The 16,680-nt window shown below is 35.3% G+C and overlaps 1 protein-coding gene across 2 annotated transcripts in view; it reads left to right on the top strand.

Moving 5' to 3' along the window:
* The window catches only part of FGF14 (fibroblast growth factor 14), a 670,777-nt gene that overhangs the window by 510,120 nt on the left and 143,977 nt on the right, over positions 1-16,680 (top strand). For both annotated transcript variants that reach the window (XM_015439490.4, XM_005586188.5), the window contains exons 2-3: positions 9,684-9,794; positions 15,996-16,099. In XM_015439490.4, the coding sequence (XP_015294976.1) occupies positions 9,684-9,794; positions 15,996-16,099 (215 nt within the window). The remainder of the gene's footprint in view (positions 1-9,683; positions 9,795-15,995; positions 16,100-16,680) is intronic.

Below are 16,680 nucleotides of genomic sequence, written 5' to 3'. Positions count from 1 at the left end.
CTGTTTCCTTTTCTCCTCTCCATTCATTCACTCATGTCCACCCTTCCTCGCTTACTAATTATTCATAGTCCAGCCCCTAAGAAGAAGAAAGCCGCAGCGTTTGCCGTACTTAGTGTGTGTGTGTGTGTGTGTATGTGTGTGTGGGGGGGGTGGTTGGGACGAGGTAGGGAGACAGGGATCCTAAACTAGTGCTTTTCAAATGGTAATAAATTTCCACTTTTTAAATAAAGTATGCTTTTTTCCTCAAGATTTTTTTCAAAGCAGCAATTCCCTTCCCAATTCCTGTAGCAAATGACCATCCAACTTCTTGAACACTTTCAGTAACAGGGAACGCATTACTCTGTGGTAGAGTTAATTCTTTCACAGGATAGCTAAGAGTATTGAACATTTCGTTGTCCTTTTTGATTTATTTATTCATATATTAATCATGTATTTATCGAGCACCTGCTATATGACAGGCTCTGTTCTAGGCACCTGGAATCTAGCAGTGACCACAGGGACAGCAACCACTGTCCTTATTTATGTTCCATCTTGGCGTCACTCCACTAATTTGTCCTAATTCTGTCTTCTGAGGCAAAACTAAATAATTCCACTCCCTGTTTTTGTGACAGCCCCACAAATTGTTGAAAATGACATTTCATCATATTCAGATTAAACATTTTCTTACACGGTTTTCCCCAGGCCCACCCTATCTGTTACTCGTGCCCCTTCATTGTGTGTTTGCATCAGGGGTGGTCTGAGAACACTGGGATGCCCACCTAGAGCAGAGCTGAGTGGTACCTGGGCAGCGTGAGAGGCCAGACCACAGGGGCTTTAACATTCACGCCATCATTTCCTTTTGTGTTGCTCTTGCACACATCACATAGTGACTCTCTGACTCCATTTGCTTATCTTTTTTTTTTTTTTTTTTCCCAAGATGGAGTCATTCTGTCACCTAGGCTGGAGTGCAGTGGCGTGATCTGGCCTCACTGCAACCTCTGCCTCCCAGGTTCAATTGATTCTCCTGCCTTAGCCTCCAGAGTAGCTGGGACTACAGGCACGTGCCACCACACCTGGCTAATTTTTGTATTTTTAGTAGAGATGGAGTTTCACCATGTAGGCCAAGCTGGTGTTGAACTCCTGACCTCAGGTGATCTACCAGCCTCTGCCTCCCAAAGTGGTGGGATTACAGGTATGAGCCACCATACCCGGCCTCATTTTCATATCTTAAAGTGAGGATAATAATGCTACCTAGCTCAAAAAGTCACTTTGCATATTAAATGAGTTAGTATTTTTAAAAAGAGCACTTAGAGTCGTTTCTGGCCCAAAGTGTATGCTCAGGAAATGATAGCTATTATTCTTACTATTGTTATCATTAGTATTGGATATTACCTTTCTGTTTATACAGCCTCATTGTTTTAGGACTCACATCATGCTGTTGGTTTACTGATGATGTGGACAATTGACAGCAACCTGCTTTGGCTGTAAATTCCTCTCAACTCCTAGCAAAATGCTTGGTCAAAGTATATTTACAATAAACGTCTCCTAAAGGAGCAAGTTAAATATCTTGGCATTTGAAAACATGCTTAAACAAAACATAGACAGGATTTCTTCTCCTGTTTTCCAGTGTAAAATGATGTATTTCTGTGGCTGTGTTGTAGAATTCTAGAGACATATGTGTCATTAAGATTCATTAAGGGTGATGTTACGAACTGCCTTTCTAAAATTTTAAGCCTTAATAAATAAAAATGGTGAAGAGGCATCACTTCCTGGTGATAAAATATGCAGAAACTTAGGGTTTTAGAGATGCATATAAGTGGTTGCAACTGAATTCAAGAGCAAATGCTACAGTATCCTTCATGAAATGTTCACACTGATTTCCAGGAGTATTTTTTTCTTCCTTTCTGTTCATAACATCTGGTTGAAATGTTTTTCCTGTCTGGTTAAAAGTGTAGATGTCTACTTGGATTCACAGGTATCATATCTCTGAATGCCGCCTCTTTTCTTCTCCTTCCCTTGCTGCTCGGGAGATTCTGTAGGGAGGATTATTAATTAAAAAAAAAAAAAAAAAACTTTTATCATTCCTATCTCCTCCCAGAAGCAGCTAGAAGACAAATGTCTGGAAAACAAACTCAGAAGGGGACAGAGCTCAGATGTTTGCACCTTTCCTTAAATGGAAGTAGCTTTAAGGTGTTTATCACTATCATTTCCAACTATCTATCCATTAGGTGGAGGTCTCTAAGTAGTTCTAGATATGAACAGACAAGATGAGTGATATACTTGCTCCAAAATGTTACTTCTTAAATGCATGAGCCTCAGTTCTGGGTGATGAATAGATCAGTCCTTGTCATGTGCAGTTATTTTCTAAATTCACCCACTGCTTATTTTTTAAACATAAAACATTTGAAGAAATGCTTCCTGGCTCTAAAGCAAATGTATGAAAAAAAATCCAGAAAATATATTTTTTCAGACAAAGTTCCCAGTTTACTGCTCTACTGTTTATCTGAAGAAATTGATAAAATGGCACATCTGGTGTAATTCTTGTTTTCCTGGTTAATGCAATATCCTGATGCAATATAACTTTTGCTGAAAGGCTTTTGATTCTGAATTTTATTTAGTAAAAATGCACTTTAATTTCAACGGATGTCTTTGGTTCTTTAACATCTACTTTTCATCATGCTAATTCTATATTTCAGACAATGTAATGATAGCTGAAGAACAAATTAATATGGTCTGCTATAGGTTTAACTGACTGTGGAAAATTCTGTGAATGAATCAAATAGCAGTTTTTCTTCAGATTCTTTAAATTCAGGGAATCCCATTTCTAGTTTCCGAAAGGAGAAGTGAATCATTCTTCATAGTGACTTAGCTGAATATGTTAAATCTGTGTATTAAATTTAACATAATACTGTATCTACAGTTAAAAATGAATCGTATTCAGATAACAAACTGAAATATCTCACATTTCCCTCTTTAGATGTCAATAGCAATTAAGAACTTACATAAAATGCTCTTTGCTTCATAATCTGGGAAATATTTACTCTCTCAGCTGGCAGTGTATTCCTTTCTAATGTTTATGTTAATAGAAGGACAAATAAAGTTCCTGAAAGTACCATAAGTATGTCTTTTAGTGTTTGGTGTCATTGACATATCAACAAGGAGTCTGAAGATGAGTAACACACCCACCTCTGTCAATGCCACAGATGATAACATTGATGGTGATGAATAGATGGCACTTGAGCAACACGCGAGCACCCCAGACAGAGCACACAGCTTCTTTGCCTGCGTGCTTGTGTTCTGGGAAGGAGCAAATGAAATCATTCACAAATCAGGAATCCCTGGCACAATATAGAATCAGGAAAGCTTTTTCTAGATGGGATTGTAATGATGGATTGACTTGGATCCCAAACATTGTCACCAAAAGATACATGCTTTTCTTACTGAAATAGGCACAAGAATTTTGCTAATTGTTGTATTTTGCAATTACATAATTGATATTTAGGATTTAATTTTGAAAATATGTAATGACAACTTAATAAATTAGTAGGCCAAAGCGCACGATGTTTTATCATACAAGTATTCATCTTTGTAAGTGATGAATAAATAAGGTGGAACAATAGATCTGATATTTTGGCCATTTTATTGTCCGTTTCTGGATTATGTGGGTCATGAGAGCTACAGTGTGTTTCTAATATGTTGGAACTTTGCAATGAGAAAATTTCATTGGAAAATAGTGTTGGAAAGAGTGCTTCTCTGAGTTCTAAAGATTTCCTTCCTTCTGTAGTTTATATACACTAGATACTCAAAAAGCTAGTGAGAGTTCAACCCTGGGCTAGGAATCCTGAGATACTCCTGTTAGGTCTGCTCCTTGGAGATAAGGGTCAAGTATTAAGCAGGATTCTTACAATCTCTCTTCCTTTTAATGATCTCTTCAAACATTTTCCCCAGAAAAGTCTTTGCCCCCAGTCATTCTCTTAGTATACCTTACCTAGAGGAAATGTTTTAGCTACAATAGTTTTTGGGGGAAAAGCTTAAAATTATTGGTGTTTCCATTTCAAAACCCACACTTATCTTCAGCTCAAGCATGCTTTTCTCCAACTCTTAAATACAATACAAAAAGTGCATTTTACCTCAAAGGCCATTTAGGACTTATATATAGATACTTTAAAAAACAAAACAGAAAGTGAATTCGGTTCAATAAATACTAGTTGAGCCCCTGTTCTGTGGCAAGCACAGTGATAGGTTATTTTGAGTGATATGCAAATTATCAAGGGATTTATCATTTATTTGCAGAGCAGAAAGACACACAAACTCACTAATTTAACACATGGCTAATTGATATAAAGCCATATTATAGTTTCTTTCCTCTCCTCAACAAACAGCAAACTCTTTGAGGGCAAGAGCTGTTTGGAGTTTTCTTTGTTTGTTTATTTGTTTTTTTTTATTAGTTTGTTTTTGAGACGGAGTTTTGCTCTTGTTGCCCAGGCTGGAGTATAATGGCACACTCAGCTCACCACAATCTCTGCCTCCCGGGTTCAAGCAATTCTCATGTCTCAGCCTCCAGAGTAGCTGGGATTACAGGTGCGTGCCACCACGCCCAGCTAATTTTGTATTTTTAGTAGAGACAGGGTTTCTCCATGTTGGTCAGGCTGGTCTCGAACTCCTGAACTCAGGTGATCTGTCCACCTCAGCCTCCCAAAGTGCTGGGATTATAGGTGTGAGCCACTGTGCCTGGCCTGTTTGTTTTTAATGCAAGATACTATCTCTAGTGCCTGCAGACATAGGATTCTGATAGGCAGAGAAGTGGTGGAGAGATATTCTAGCCTGTGGGAGCAGTGTTAAAATTTAACACACATAATAGTACAGTGGAATGGGACCCTGAGTTGGGTAAATCACTCTGAAGTAACTGGAACCAGGTTCCTAAGGGAAAGGGTTCTGGAGGTAGCATTGGGTCAATCCATGAAGGAAATTGAGTGTAATCTTAAGGGATAAACAGAGATAGCAAATTTTCCCATGCCTTTAATTTTATGTATCATTTTCTTTAGTGTCCCTATCCCACCTTTATTTTCTCCGTCCTTTGGATAAGTTCCTGGACATGGTTTATTTTTGTGGTTGGATTATATGATAATGTATATCTTTTAGCAAATTATTCAAATACTATTTTGGGCTCCTGGGAGTGCCAAAATCTAATTAGATCTGCCACATTTTTTTTTTTCTGCAAAAATGTATATTACAAAGGTTGTTTTTACCCTATAAAAATGTGTGATTTTCCATAGCTAATAGAAGAGAACCTACGTTTAAGAACCTACACTGATAACCAATTAGTACTGAGATTTATGTGTGTATAAACATAGTTCATATGATGTATATACATTCATGTGTTTGCTACGGAAAAACATATGTCATAGTGTACATTTCTCCGTTGAAATCATAGTTTAAAATATATACACCATTTGATTGATTATCCTGATTCTTCTTTTGCCAGTCTTCCCATTGCATGAAAACCATTTATGACAGTGTTTGATTTAATTGAACCCACTTCTAAGAGAATGAGTGTTTTAATTAAAAATGTTGGGTATTTTCCCCCTGAATATGAAGGCGGTTGGACTGATTCGCATTTCTTTCAGTTCGGAGTGTTGAGGGTAATCTATTATGAAACATCTTTTTTCTTGATATGTATGCACATTAGTTTTCATTATTTCTATTTTAATTAATATCACAGATCATAGTTAGCACAGAGTTTTGTGCAAGGGGTATCCTCAAAACATTTTTAGTAAAATTATCAGGCACACTAAATAGAAAATAAAAGACAAAACTGGAGGAAAAGGGGAATTAAGATAGGCAAAGAAGAGATTCTAAGTTTTGTATTTTCTTAAGCAGAGTAGGTATTCTGAACACAAATATTTTAGAAGAGAATAAAGAGCTCTAATAATTTTATGAGTTAAGAAGCATTTTGCATTTTTGCATGGCTAGCTAAAATATAGGTGTAGGACTTTAGATATTTATTTATTTTTCTATTATTCATTGGGAATCTGTATTGTAAGAGTTTGGGATACATCAGTATTTAAAACAAAAATACTTGTTCTTGTAGGCCTTATATTTAACATGTACTAGAAAAATATCATGCAAACCTTATTCCATAAGCTTATTTAAAAATGAGCATGTATATTAATACATGTTTGTATTACATGTGATACATGTATCACACATGTAATATTTTCACACTTTTATATCTGAAGCTATTATATGCATTTAGGATAAGGTTTCATTTTTTATCATGGTAACTATATTTCAGATTGTCTTTACATTTTCAAACTCCTTTGGCTAATTTCATGTTAGATTTCAATAGATCATCATTTGTTTTGTTATTAGTTTCTGTACTTGCTTTTAACCACAAAATCCATGTAAGAGAAAAGTCTCATCTTTGTTATTTGTTTAGTGTTTATTTTTGCTTATTTTGTTAGTATCATGTCTAATCCTTATTATCTCTATAGGATTTCCCCACCTAAACTATTCTAACTTTAGTTAAACTAGATAATATAACTTATAAATCTACTTAACCCAGAACGCATAAATTGCTACATACTCACCTATGATACCATAAAATTACCATAAAATTGTCCAAAGGAACAATTTGACCTCATCTGAGGTTTCAAGAAAGTGCTCTTGAGGAAATGGACGTGTTGATAGAACCAGAGTGGGGAGGAGGAAAAGGAGGCAGCTATGCAAAGGTATGTGCCTGTGGGTGCATACCTATACAGATGTGCAAAGGGGCATTCTAATGCGGGTGGCCATATTTGAGATAGATAAGGTTAAGGGAACAGGATAGATATGGAAAATTATGGAATATTTGTAGGTAACCCACAGTGAATCAGGTGAGGCTACTTGCAGGGGATGGGTAAGGGCTATAGTGAGCAGAGCCATCAGATAAGATAGGGCCTTACTACAGTAAGGTGCTTACGTAACTCAGTGGACAGTGAAGAGTCACTGCATATTTCCAGATCTGAGGGACTTGAACAGGAAAACTGCAGGTGGGAAGACCACCTAAGAGAGGTAATGAGGGGCTGGCAATAAAAATAGAAAAATAGAAAAAGAGTGAGAGACACTGTGAAGATACTTCAAAAGGAATTGAGCAACTCATTGGTTTTAAACGTGTGGTACTGAACTAGCAATTTTGGTAAGGTTTAAATGGGGCAGAGATGTATTGGAAATGTGGCCAATGGAAAAGTGGGATGGATCTGAGAAGAGGTTTTTCAAGATCTTTGATTCTTTCTAACCTTTGTGTTGCTGCTTTGTAATCACAAATTCAGCTCTGGCTAGCAGGATTTGGGTTTAGACACAGTGGTGGTTAATCTTCAAAATGTAAGTTGGTTTTGGTTTTTTAAACAGATTGATTTGCATTTTATTTTTAGTGTTGAAGACATTTTAGTTCAATTATTCCACTTGTAGAGGCTGCATCAGGTAGCAGTTAAGTGGGCAGGGTCCAGAGCCGAGTGATCAGATTCCAGCTATTGACTTACTGGTTATGTGCCTTTTGTCATATTGTTACTATCAATTGCTCTGTATCTCCATTTCTTCATCCTCTAAGTGGGCTTCTATTAAGTAAGGTAATGGTGAGGATCCAAGAGTTAAAAATAGAATGTGCTTCTAACAATGCCTGGCACCTGAGAAGAATAAAATCAATGGCGTTATGATTTCTAAAAAGGAAAAACATCGAACCGTATGCAACCAGATGAATCAAAATCAATTTGGTTGTATTTTCTTGAAGTTAAAGGAGAAAAACATAATTTTACATTTTATTTGTGCTCCCTCATCCAAAATGAGGCATAATCCCAAAGGGGTCTGTTTGTGTAAGCATGAGAGTGCGTGTGAGTGGGTGGGTAGGTGGCTTCTCACTGCCTCACCTGATCTAGTTAATTCAACTTCAGAAGACATAGTAGCTCAAATAGAAGATTGCTTAGGAATAAGTGATGTCAGAACATAAAGGTTTTACAGAAAAATCGTCAATCACTAATATTCTCAGTATTTTTTCTTGACAAGAGAATAATAAAAAATTCTCTTTTTCACAGTTTTTACTCTTTTTGCTTTTGTTCTCTTCTTTTCCATGCTACGTATTTTCAGGGAAGAGCATAAATAAAATACAGCAAAACTAAGAAAGAAGTCTTTAGTACTTAGCCCAGTCGCACACTAGTATTTTTTTCCGCTAGTGCATATCTTAGAATTATGTGATTTGGGAAGTTATATGCTACAGAATAAGGAATATATGTAACACAATCCAATAATCACATAGAAATTTATTTTTTAAATCCTACTCTTTCAAAAGCTTTCATATTCTAATGTGGCTAGTCATACTGATGTTGTGATGCTCTGCTGTTCATGCATTCTTTTCCAAAAGGATTTTTCCAGTCTTATACCATCTATGAAGCAAGTCTATGTACAATGGAGTCATGTCTCAGATGATCAGTTTTAAATGATGTGCATAGAAATAGATATTGAAATTCTTTGTAATTTCTTCAGGACTAATAAAGAGTTTAAGGATAGCTCTCAAAAAATTTTTTTTTGTCTTCACCTATTTGCAAGACCACAATTTTTCTATCGATTACAAGGTGCTAGGTTTCATTACTCAGTAACGTCCGACTGTTTTGACAGCCGGGTTGCATTAGCATGGCCTATTCAGCTGTTGCGGAGAGATGCCAGTTGCCATGGTGAAGATTATGATGTCCCACATCCAATCTGTCCCTGAGATGGGGATGGCTTTTGCAAAACCACATGCAAATATTTGTTTTCAAAGGTACAACTGACTCTTTGTGAAGCACTGGATTACTAGAGTGGATGTCTTTTCAATGAATCATCAAACGAGGATCTATTACCACATGATTTCCCTTTTTGTTTAAATAAACTTCCACTGCCCTCTATCTCAATGCCCGTTGACAAAGAATCAGATTTCATATTGTATAATTTGACTGTCCTTTTTAGTTACACAAGTTAATGAGTTTATCTGTTTAACTTGTCTAATTTCTCTATTCGATTGCCTCAGAGCTGACCTCATATGCATGGGTTTGTTGTGTTTCCCCTAGCTCACAAGTAGAGTTTTCCATTTTCCTGTGGATAATGTCTAAGTAGCACAGATACTTCCGTGGAAATAACAATGACCCTTTGAACATCCAGGGGTGTTCTCTGAATTGGGGCTTTTCCTAAGAATATGTATCAAATGTTAGTATGAATGTTTTTAAAATATAGGTATTTTTTGTTTTGTTTGTTTTTAATTTCGGGAATACTTGTCAACTTAAGTAAAAGGAGAACTCCATTAAAAAACCTTTTAATAAAATTTCTGAGAGTCACCAGTTTGCAAAACTCTTATAACTGCCATCATGAGTGCTAATATTGGTTATATTAATTAGTTTATCGTTTAAACTAATAATTCAACTGACAGCTTAATTAGTTTAATAGTTTTCATTAATAATTTAAATATGCATATACTAGTTTTATAAAATGCCTGTTTCTGTGGCTTACTACTGCATTTCCTTTACCTTCTATAAATAGAATACTGCAGGTTTGATAAAGCACAGAAGAATCTGAGAGACAAAATAAAATGTGCTACTTGTATAAAATGTCCTCTTCTGAAAAAAGAAAGAGAAACAGAAAAGTAAAAGGAAACTTGGTGACACACTGTGAGGCTTATGATAACTATGTTTGCCTTTCAGATCCCCAGCTCAAGGGTATAGTGACCAGGTTATATTGCAGGCAAGGCTACTACTTGCAAATGCACCCCGATGGAGCTCTCGATGGAACCAAGGATGACAGCACTAATTCTAGTAAGTGACAACCTCAGGCCACCAGTTACACAGTTGGTAGAAGATACACTGCTACTTAAGTGACTTTTTAAGATTCATTTGCAAATTTTTGGTCATGTTGGTTCATCTTTATAAATGTTACACGCTAGAATGCCATTTACAATTTTATTTACACTATGTGGATGAAAATATTAATGGAGCAACCAAAGAAAACTGTGGTTTAAAGATGATTATGTTAAACAGTTGTCATACCCAGAAAAGTATTATTACTTTTAATCTTATTATTATAAAAGTTAAGTAAGTACACTAGTGTATTTAGGTAAAAATTAATTACATGTTTTCATTGGATGTATTATTTTATCAGGCTCTGAGGTTCTTAATGATGCCTGTGGAAACTCAAAATCTACAAGGAATAGTTTTGTTTTGTTTTGTTTTGTTTCGTTTTACATAGTAGAAATATAATTTAAAATTATTTGCATTTAACAAAAAAAAGTATAGAAAAAACATGAAGGTTGTGTACTTTGAAATTCATTGTGCAAAGTGTTTAACTACTTTATAGAATTGCATCTGTGATAATTTTTAATTAAAAAGCTACACATCTTCCATTGTATTAATGTCTGTGTTCTTTTTCCTATTTCTTTATGTATAACGTTTCTCCGTCTGGTGCCTCTCCTTGCTCAACTGTCTGTGTTTTGCTCTCCCATTTTCTGTTTATATTGGCATTCGATTCATTTTTAATTTAGCATATTAGTTCCAAAATAAGCATACTTTTTACTGTTTGGGGGAGTTAGTGAAAAGCAAAACTGTTTTTATTAGAAATATTTAATCATAAGAAACATTACTGGTGGATCAAAAGTAGATATGAATTTTTTAATTAATGTATCTCTTATTCTTCACATATAAACATCATTCCATGAAAAGAAGTGAGGATTTGAATAATACACATAATCAAATCAGAAGGCACTTCCTTTTTTATTTTTATTTTATTTTATATATTTTTATCAGCTCAATTTAAAATTCAGCACTTCCTTTTTTAAATTCTAGTGATCAAATTGCCAGTAACACTGATTCTGACAGTAGTTAGTTATACAGAATAGGTTATTTTTACGTGTGGTTTTGCCATGTAAAATATCACTATTTTTCCAGCCATTGTGTTCACTTTTTATATGTTGTGCATTGCTTCACTTTTTATTTTTTCTTCAATTCCTTTTTAATTTTTGTGTTTATCTACATTGTCCTCATCAATTCCTAACCTCTTCACTCTCTTTGTGTCTCATATCACCCTTTTTATTTTAAAATTTTTCCCTTTTATGTTTATTGGTTTACTTTTACTTTATTTCCTTTTTGATATAGGAAAAGAGAAGGTAAAACAATTCAACTACAAAAGAAAGGGGAGGCATTTTATGCCAAACATTATTTGTGCAGGTTTTGTTATTAGTTTGGACTTTCAAAGATAATTGGTACTTGACAATCTTTGACCAGCAAAAGATGTCAGTTTCTTGTGGTTCAGGCTAATACATGTATCTCTGCTCAGTTTCTTTTCCCCTTTAACTCCTTTTGCTGACAAAAACCATTTGCTGACAACAGCCATTTCCTTTCTCTTATGTGTTACTGTTGTGTAGGTCACAAAGTTTAGGGATTCATAATTTCTGATGTCTTCAGTGTTCTCAAATTTTGTTTGGCCTGGGAGGATTAGAACGTGATAACTGGATTCCCATAACTCTGCTCGCTAGATGAGCTATGACACTCTGAAAGATTCATCAGACTAAAGACTGATGCCGTCCATTTTATGACAAAAGTTTTCAAAACAGGACATACACCATAGCTTCATAAACATATTGCTTTATTGGACTACTTGAAAATAATTTCACTCAAAGGTTTTATGTGTTTTTTCTATAGCTTTTTTTCTTTGTGTAATTTTTGTAGTGCCAACCAAATTGGTTACCTCTAATGATAGGAATCAATATCATTTTGAGAAGTGTCTATTAGACATTGCCTTTTAAAAGTCATACTGCTTCAGAATTGAATAAGCACTTTCTAAATATGGAAGTGCAGATTTATTATGTGCACACATACAAGTCTGGTTATCTGAATAATTTTAAAGACTAAACTGGAAAGCTGAGATACTAAAAAACACTCCACCTTCTGTTCTGTAAATGTATGGGGATTTTTTTCCTTCTGTATCTGCAGTAGAAGGAGCAAAAACTCAGAACGAATCTTGAAATTTGTTCTGACACTCTAAATGCTAGTGAGACACAGTCCTGAGAAGGAAGATGAAACAGGATCTCCTTTGTAAAAACAAATCAGGAGAAAATCATGCTCACACTCAAGGGGCTCAAATTCCTATGCAAAGTTCTGGTTCACAGCTTTTCTGAGACATTATATTGCATTTCAAGTGCACTGTAGGCCAGTTAGTTTAGTTTTGTTACTATTTCAACATTTGCAAAGAAATAAAGAAAAACAGTGGGTAAAATAAATGTTCCCTCCTCAAAATGTTATACAAATTACATGACTATAAAATTTAATACAATTGGCAGAATCTTAGCAGATTTATAAAAGTAATGGAAATTACTAATTAACTTTATTTTTATGTACTCTGACCTATGTAAATTGCAAAACGGTGTTTCTTAGGATGAATTTAAAGACATTTTCTTTTCTCTGGTTCATTTCAGTAGTCTCATGAATCTTATGAAAGATGTAAGCACTGAAAAATTCTTTAAAAATAGGGATGTGCTTTCGAAAGGCTGTCAGGTCGTACTTAGAGTACAGCTTTTTTGTTGTGAGGAGGGAAGTGATGTAATAATGCTATAATCCTTCATAAAAATGTTTCCATTTTTTATAACTCCCTGAATACAAACCATAGGTTAGTTATCCATAACTAGGAAAAATAATTTTAAAAAAACCCTAAAACTCACCCAGATAGCACTCTAAAAGTCACTAAATAACAAAACTGAAGGCTTGAACTTTCATATCTTCATGATTTGAGTTCAGTTCATTTCCCACACTAAGTATGAAATTATTTAGAATGAAAAAAAGAACCATCCTGCTAAACTGCCTTTGTTAAAAATTTCAGATGAATTAAGAGGAGGAAAAAAAGGCCCACTGGTAGATGAACCTTGGTGCCTCTGTTCTCCAAGGGTTTCCAGTCTAAGATCTATAGCTCTCTGGGAAGGAAAAGTAGCACAAAAATCATGGATGATGGGTAAATGGTTCTGGTGGAGAAAGTACTATAGCAAGTCGACTGCTTATTATTGACTACCATAATAATGGAAAGATCTTTCACAAAAGGAAGTGAGCACCTAGGTAACCTCGTAACCACTCTCAATTTCAGAGGTTTATTTCTTTAAAATTCTTCTAAACATCAGCATCCCCATGAACTATGGTATCTTATAAGTGGGTGATTTTTCTTTTCCCCCGGTTTCCTATTGGGGATGCCATGGATTTTTTCTGTGCTGTTAAACTTCATTGTTCCTATTGACAGACAATAGCTACTACAAGCAGAACAGGACTCTACAGATACCAATACGCTATTAACTATGGCAATGTTAAAACGTCGGAAGTCCCTCTCACCTTAGAAATTCTCAACCTGGTAACTTGATGTGCAAAATACTTCAATCACTCAGTGGACACCACCCCACAGGATGTCAGTTCTCACCTTAGTTGTATGTTAGGGTCATTTGAGGAACTTTTCAAAAAAATTCCTTCTGTCCTAAACCCATTTCCAGAGATTGTGATGTAGTAGGTATGGGGTTGAGCCTGGCCATCCTATGTTATGAACACAGCTAGTTTTAATGTGCGGCCAGAGTTGAAAATCACTGTTATATGAAGAACTGGAGTGTTCCACGAATGAACAGAGTCACAAAAACTTCTTCGTTATTCTTACTCCCCTAGGCTTTGTGACATTGCCTTATAATTATGTAAGAAACAAAGAGAGTGGAGAAATAAAATTGTGTCTCAATTAATGTGGGTATCTGTGGTTTTAATTAGCACCAGTTCCATCATGGTCAGCTCCAAATGGTTCTCCACATTTTAGTGTTTATAAGCATTCACTTTCCACTATCATTCTGTAAATTATAATGCCTTGTATTTTATTTTTATTTATTTATTTATTTATTTTTGAGACGGAGTTTTTCTCATTGCCCAGGCTAAAGTGCAATGGCACGATCTCAGCTCACCACAGCCTCCACCTCCCAGGTTCAAGTGATTCTCCTGCCTCAGCCTCCCGAGTAGCTGGGATTACAGCCGTGTGCCACCACGTCCAGCTAATTTTGTATTTTTAGTAGAGACAGGGTTTCACCATGTTGGTCAGGCTGATCCCAAACTCCTGACTTCAGGTGATCCACCTGCCTTGGCCTTCCAAAGTGCTGGGATTACAGGCGTGAGCCACCGCACCCAGCCAATACCTTGTGTTTTATAATTCAGATCCCAACCAAAACCCAAGGGAAAAACACTAGTATTTTTTTCAGTATGATCATTTTAAACTATCTTGTATAATTTTTTGGTTCCCATAACCACATCATTTTGGTGAATTCATAATCTGTTTGTTTTCTATATCAAATATGTGGCACCTACAAATATCATTCAGAGTGTGTGAAAGTTAGAAGAGGAAAGTTAGAATAATTATGTTTGAATTAATTAGGTTAGTGTAGCTCGCGTGGATAGGCATATGGTTATGGTTTCCCTCCAAAATTTTGTACATAAATCAGGAATTATTCTATGGTACCCATTCTTTCAAGATGTAAGGGAGATGGTACAGTTCAGGTATTCTAAACAGGAGTGAATATAGCCATCTCCCACCAAGAAGGAATACTGAGAGTTGCCAACTAGCACAGGTAGCTCCCAGTACTCAACAACTCACATCTATATTTAATATTAAATAATGGAAATGAGGAAAAAACGAATTCTTTCATAAGAATAACATAATCCCCTAAAATCCTATAGCAGAAAATCTGATATTAGTTTACATAGTGAAACTAATATCCAAGTAACCATAGATGCCCCTGAGTATTTTTCCAGGGATAATATTCATGGCTCTGGCCTGAGGTTTTCCTTTTATATTTATGTAGCACAGACCTCTTGGGATCTTGAGAACTGTAGCATGTAATAATCAAAAGAAAGGGTGTAATTTTCTTCAACCTATTAAGAGGAAACATGTCCCTGAGAATTAAATAGAACACAATTTGTAAAGTTTGTTTTTAATTATGTACTACTTAGACCCTTGGAATGAAGTCCAAATTGCCCACATTTTTCAAATGATTTGCTTTTGTGTAATAGAGAGCCTGAGTTTGGATATTGTACTTACCCATTTATGTCACTATTTTAGTATTTTCATTTCCTGTTCTGTCCTGCTTAGAATTAGACTTAGTTAAGAAGGACTTGAGTAGCGGCAGATAACCTCACTGTAAATAATTAATAGTTATCTTACAAATTTATCTATAATAAAATCTCCAAAATCATCAAGCAGTTATCTCTAAGAATGATGCTAGAAGACCTACTAAACATTCAACATGTAACACTGCCATGGAAATGCATTAAAGGGATATTAAGTTTTTTAATGTTTTAACATTGCTATCTTGCAAAAATAGATAAAATGCTTTTAACGATTTATCAACAGAGAAGAAACAAAACATGGAAACACAAATGAGTAGTCTCTCTGACATTTGCATGTCATTCAGTTTTGATTAGTTCTTTCTAAATTTAGCTCATTGGCAGGTGCACATCTTTTCCTGGCTTTGCTGGCATATCATGTTGGTTCTACCACAGTCATTTAGTTTTGGAATCACCTGTTTAACTTCTGGCCTGATCTCATTGTGGTGACAAATCACACTTTCTGTGTAGAGGGTTAGAATAAACACTCAACTTGGACTTTTAAAATTCTGCTCTTTGAGAGACTTCACAGTTTATTTCTTTTAGTATCTAATGGTGTCAGAGACAATGTTTTTAGAGGCACGATTACAGGCTTGATTCTGTTTATTATCGCATCAGTTCTTCAGAATGCTGTCAGCAAGACTGCTAACATTTAAAGATTGAAGCTGAAGTACTCATTTTACCCATAGCAGAAACTTCTTACTTATAAAGCGAAATAAAAATTATTTAATTGGAATTTCTTGGAAAGTATCGGTAAAGATGATGTTTCTTAAATAAAATGAATCAGAAAGAAAAAATTACACTGTGCCCTGCTTCTTCCTGCCCACTCATGATAGACCATGTTTATCTTCACAGCGCTCTTCAACCTCATTCCAGTGGGACTGCGTGTTGTTGCCATCCAGGGAGTGAAAACAGGGTTGTATATAGCCATGAATGGAGAAGGTTACCTCTACCCATCAGTAAGTAAGACGCCAAAGATCTTGGCCATTCGTTCAATGCACGTAAAATAACAATGGCAGCAACAACAGAAAGAAAGTTCTGCATCTATTGTTTCTGCCAGTTTTTGCCTTAGTGTTCAATCTTTGCGAGAATGCTTAGAAGCTGCTTATTTATCATCATCAATGTTTAGTAATATGAGTTTATCTAAAGGAAGTGTAGTACTATGTCTTAAACAGTGATTTTGCCATAGTTTAAAAAGCAACCTAGTTTACACATGAATCGAATCTTTTGTATTTCTAGTTAGAGTTTCTTGTACATTGTTTTAAAAGAAACAATATGCATTCTAAAAAAAAAAGAGAAAAGTAAAAGGAGAGTGTTTTTAAAATCAGAATTCAAAGTGTGTGGATATTTTATTGAAAAAACAACTACTTATAATATTGAAATGTGTATCTCTTGCAAGCCTCTGTGTTTTGTGGTAATATTTATTGGAAGCTGAGCACTTTTCTAACCATACAGCCTCTTCTGAAATATTTTCTATTTACAACTAATTTGCACTCAGATATGCTGTATTCATGCATATAATGTAGTTAGAATTCATTTC

The sequence above is a fragment of the Macaca fascicularis genome, chromosome 17 (assembly GCF_037993035.2).
Source record: "Macaca fascicularis isolate 582-1 chromosome 17, T2T-MFA8v1.1".
NCBI lineage: Eukaryota > Metazoa > Chordata > Mammalia > Primates > Cercopithecidae > Macaca > Macaca fascicularis.
Note: the sequence above shows the minus strand (reverse complement) of the source record. Positions and strands in the feature narration are given on the sequence as shown.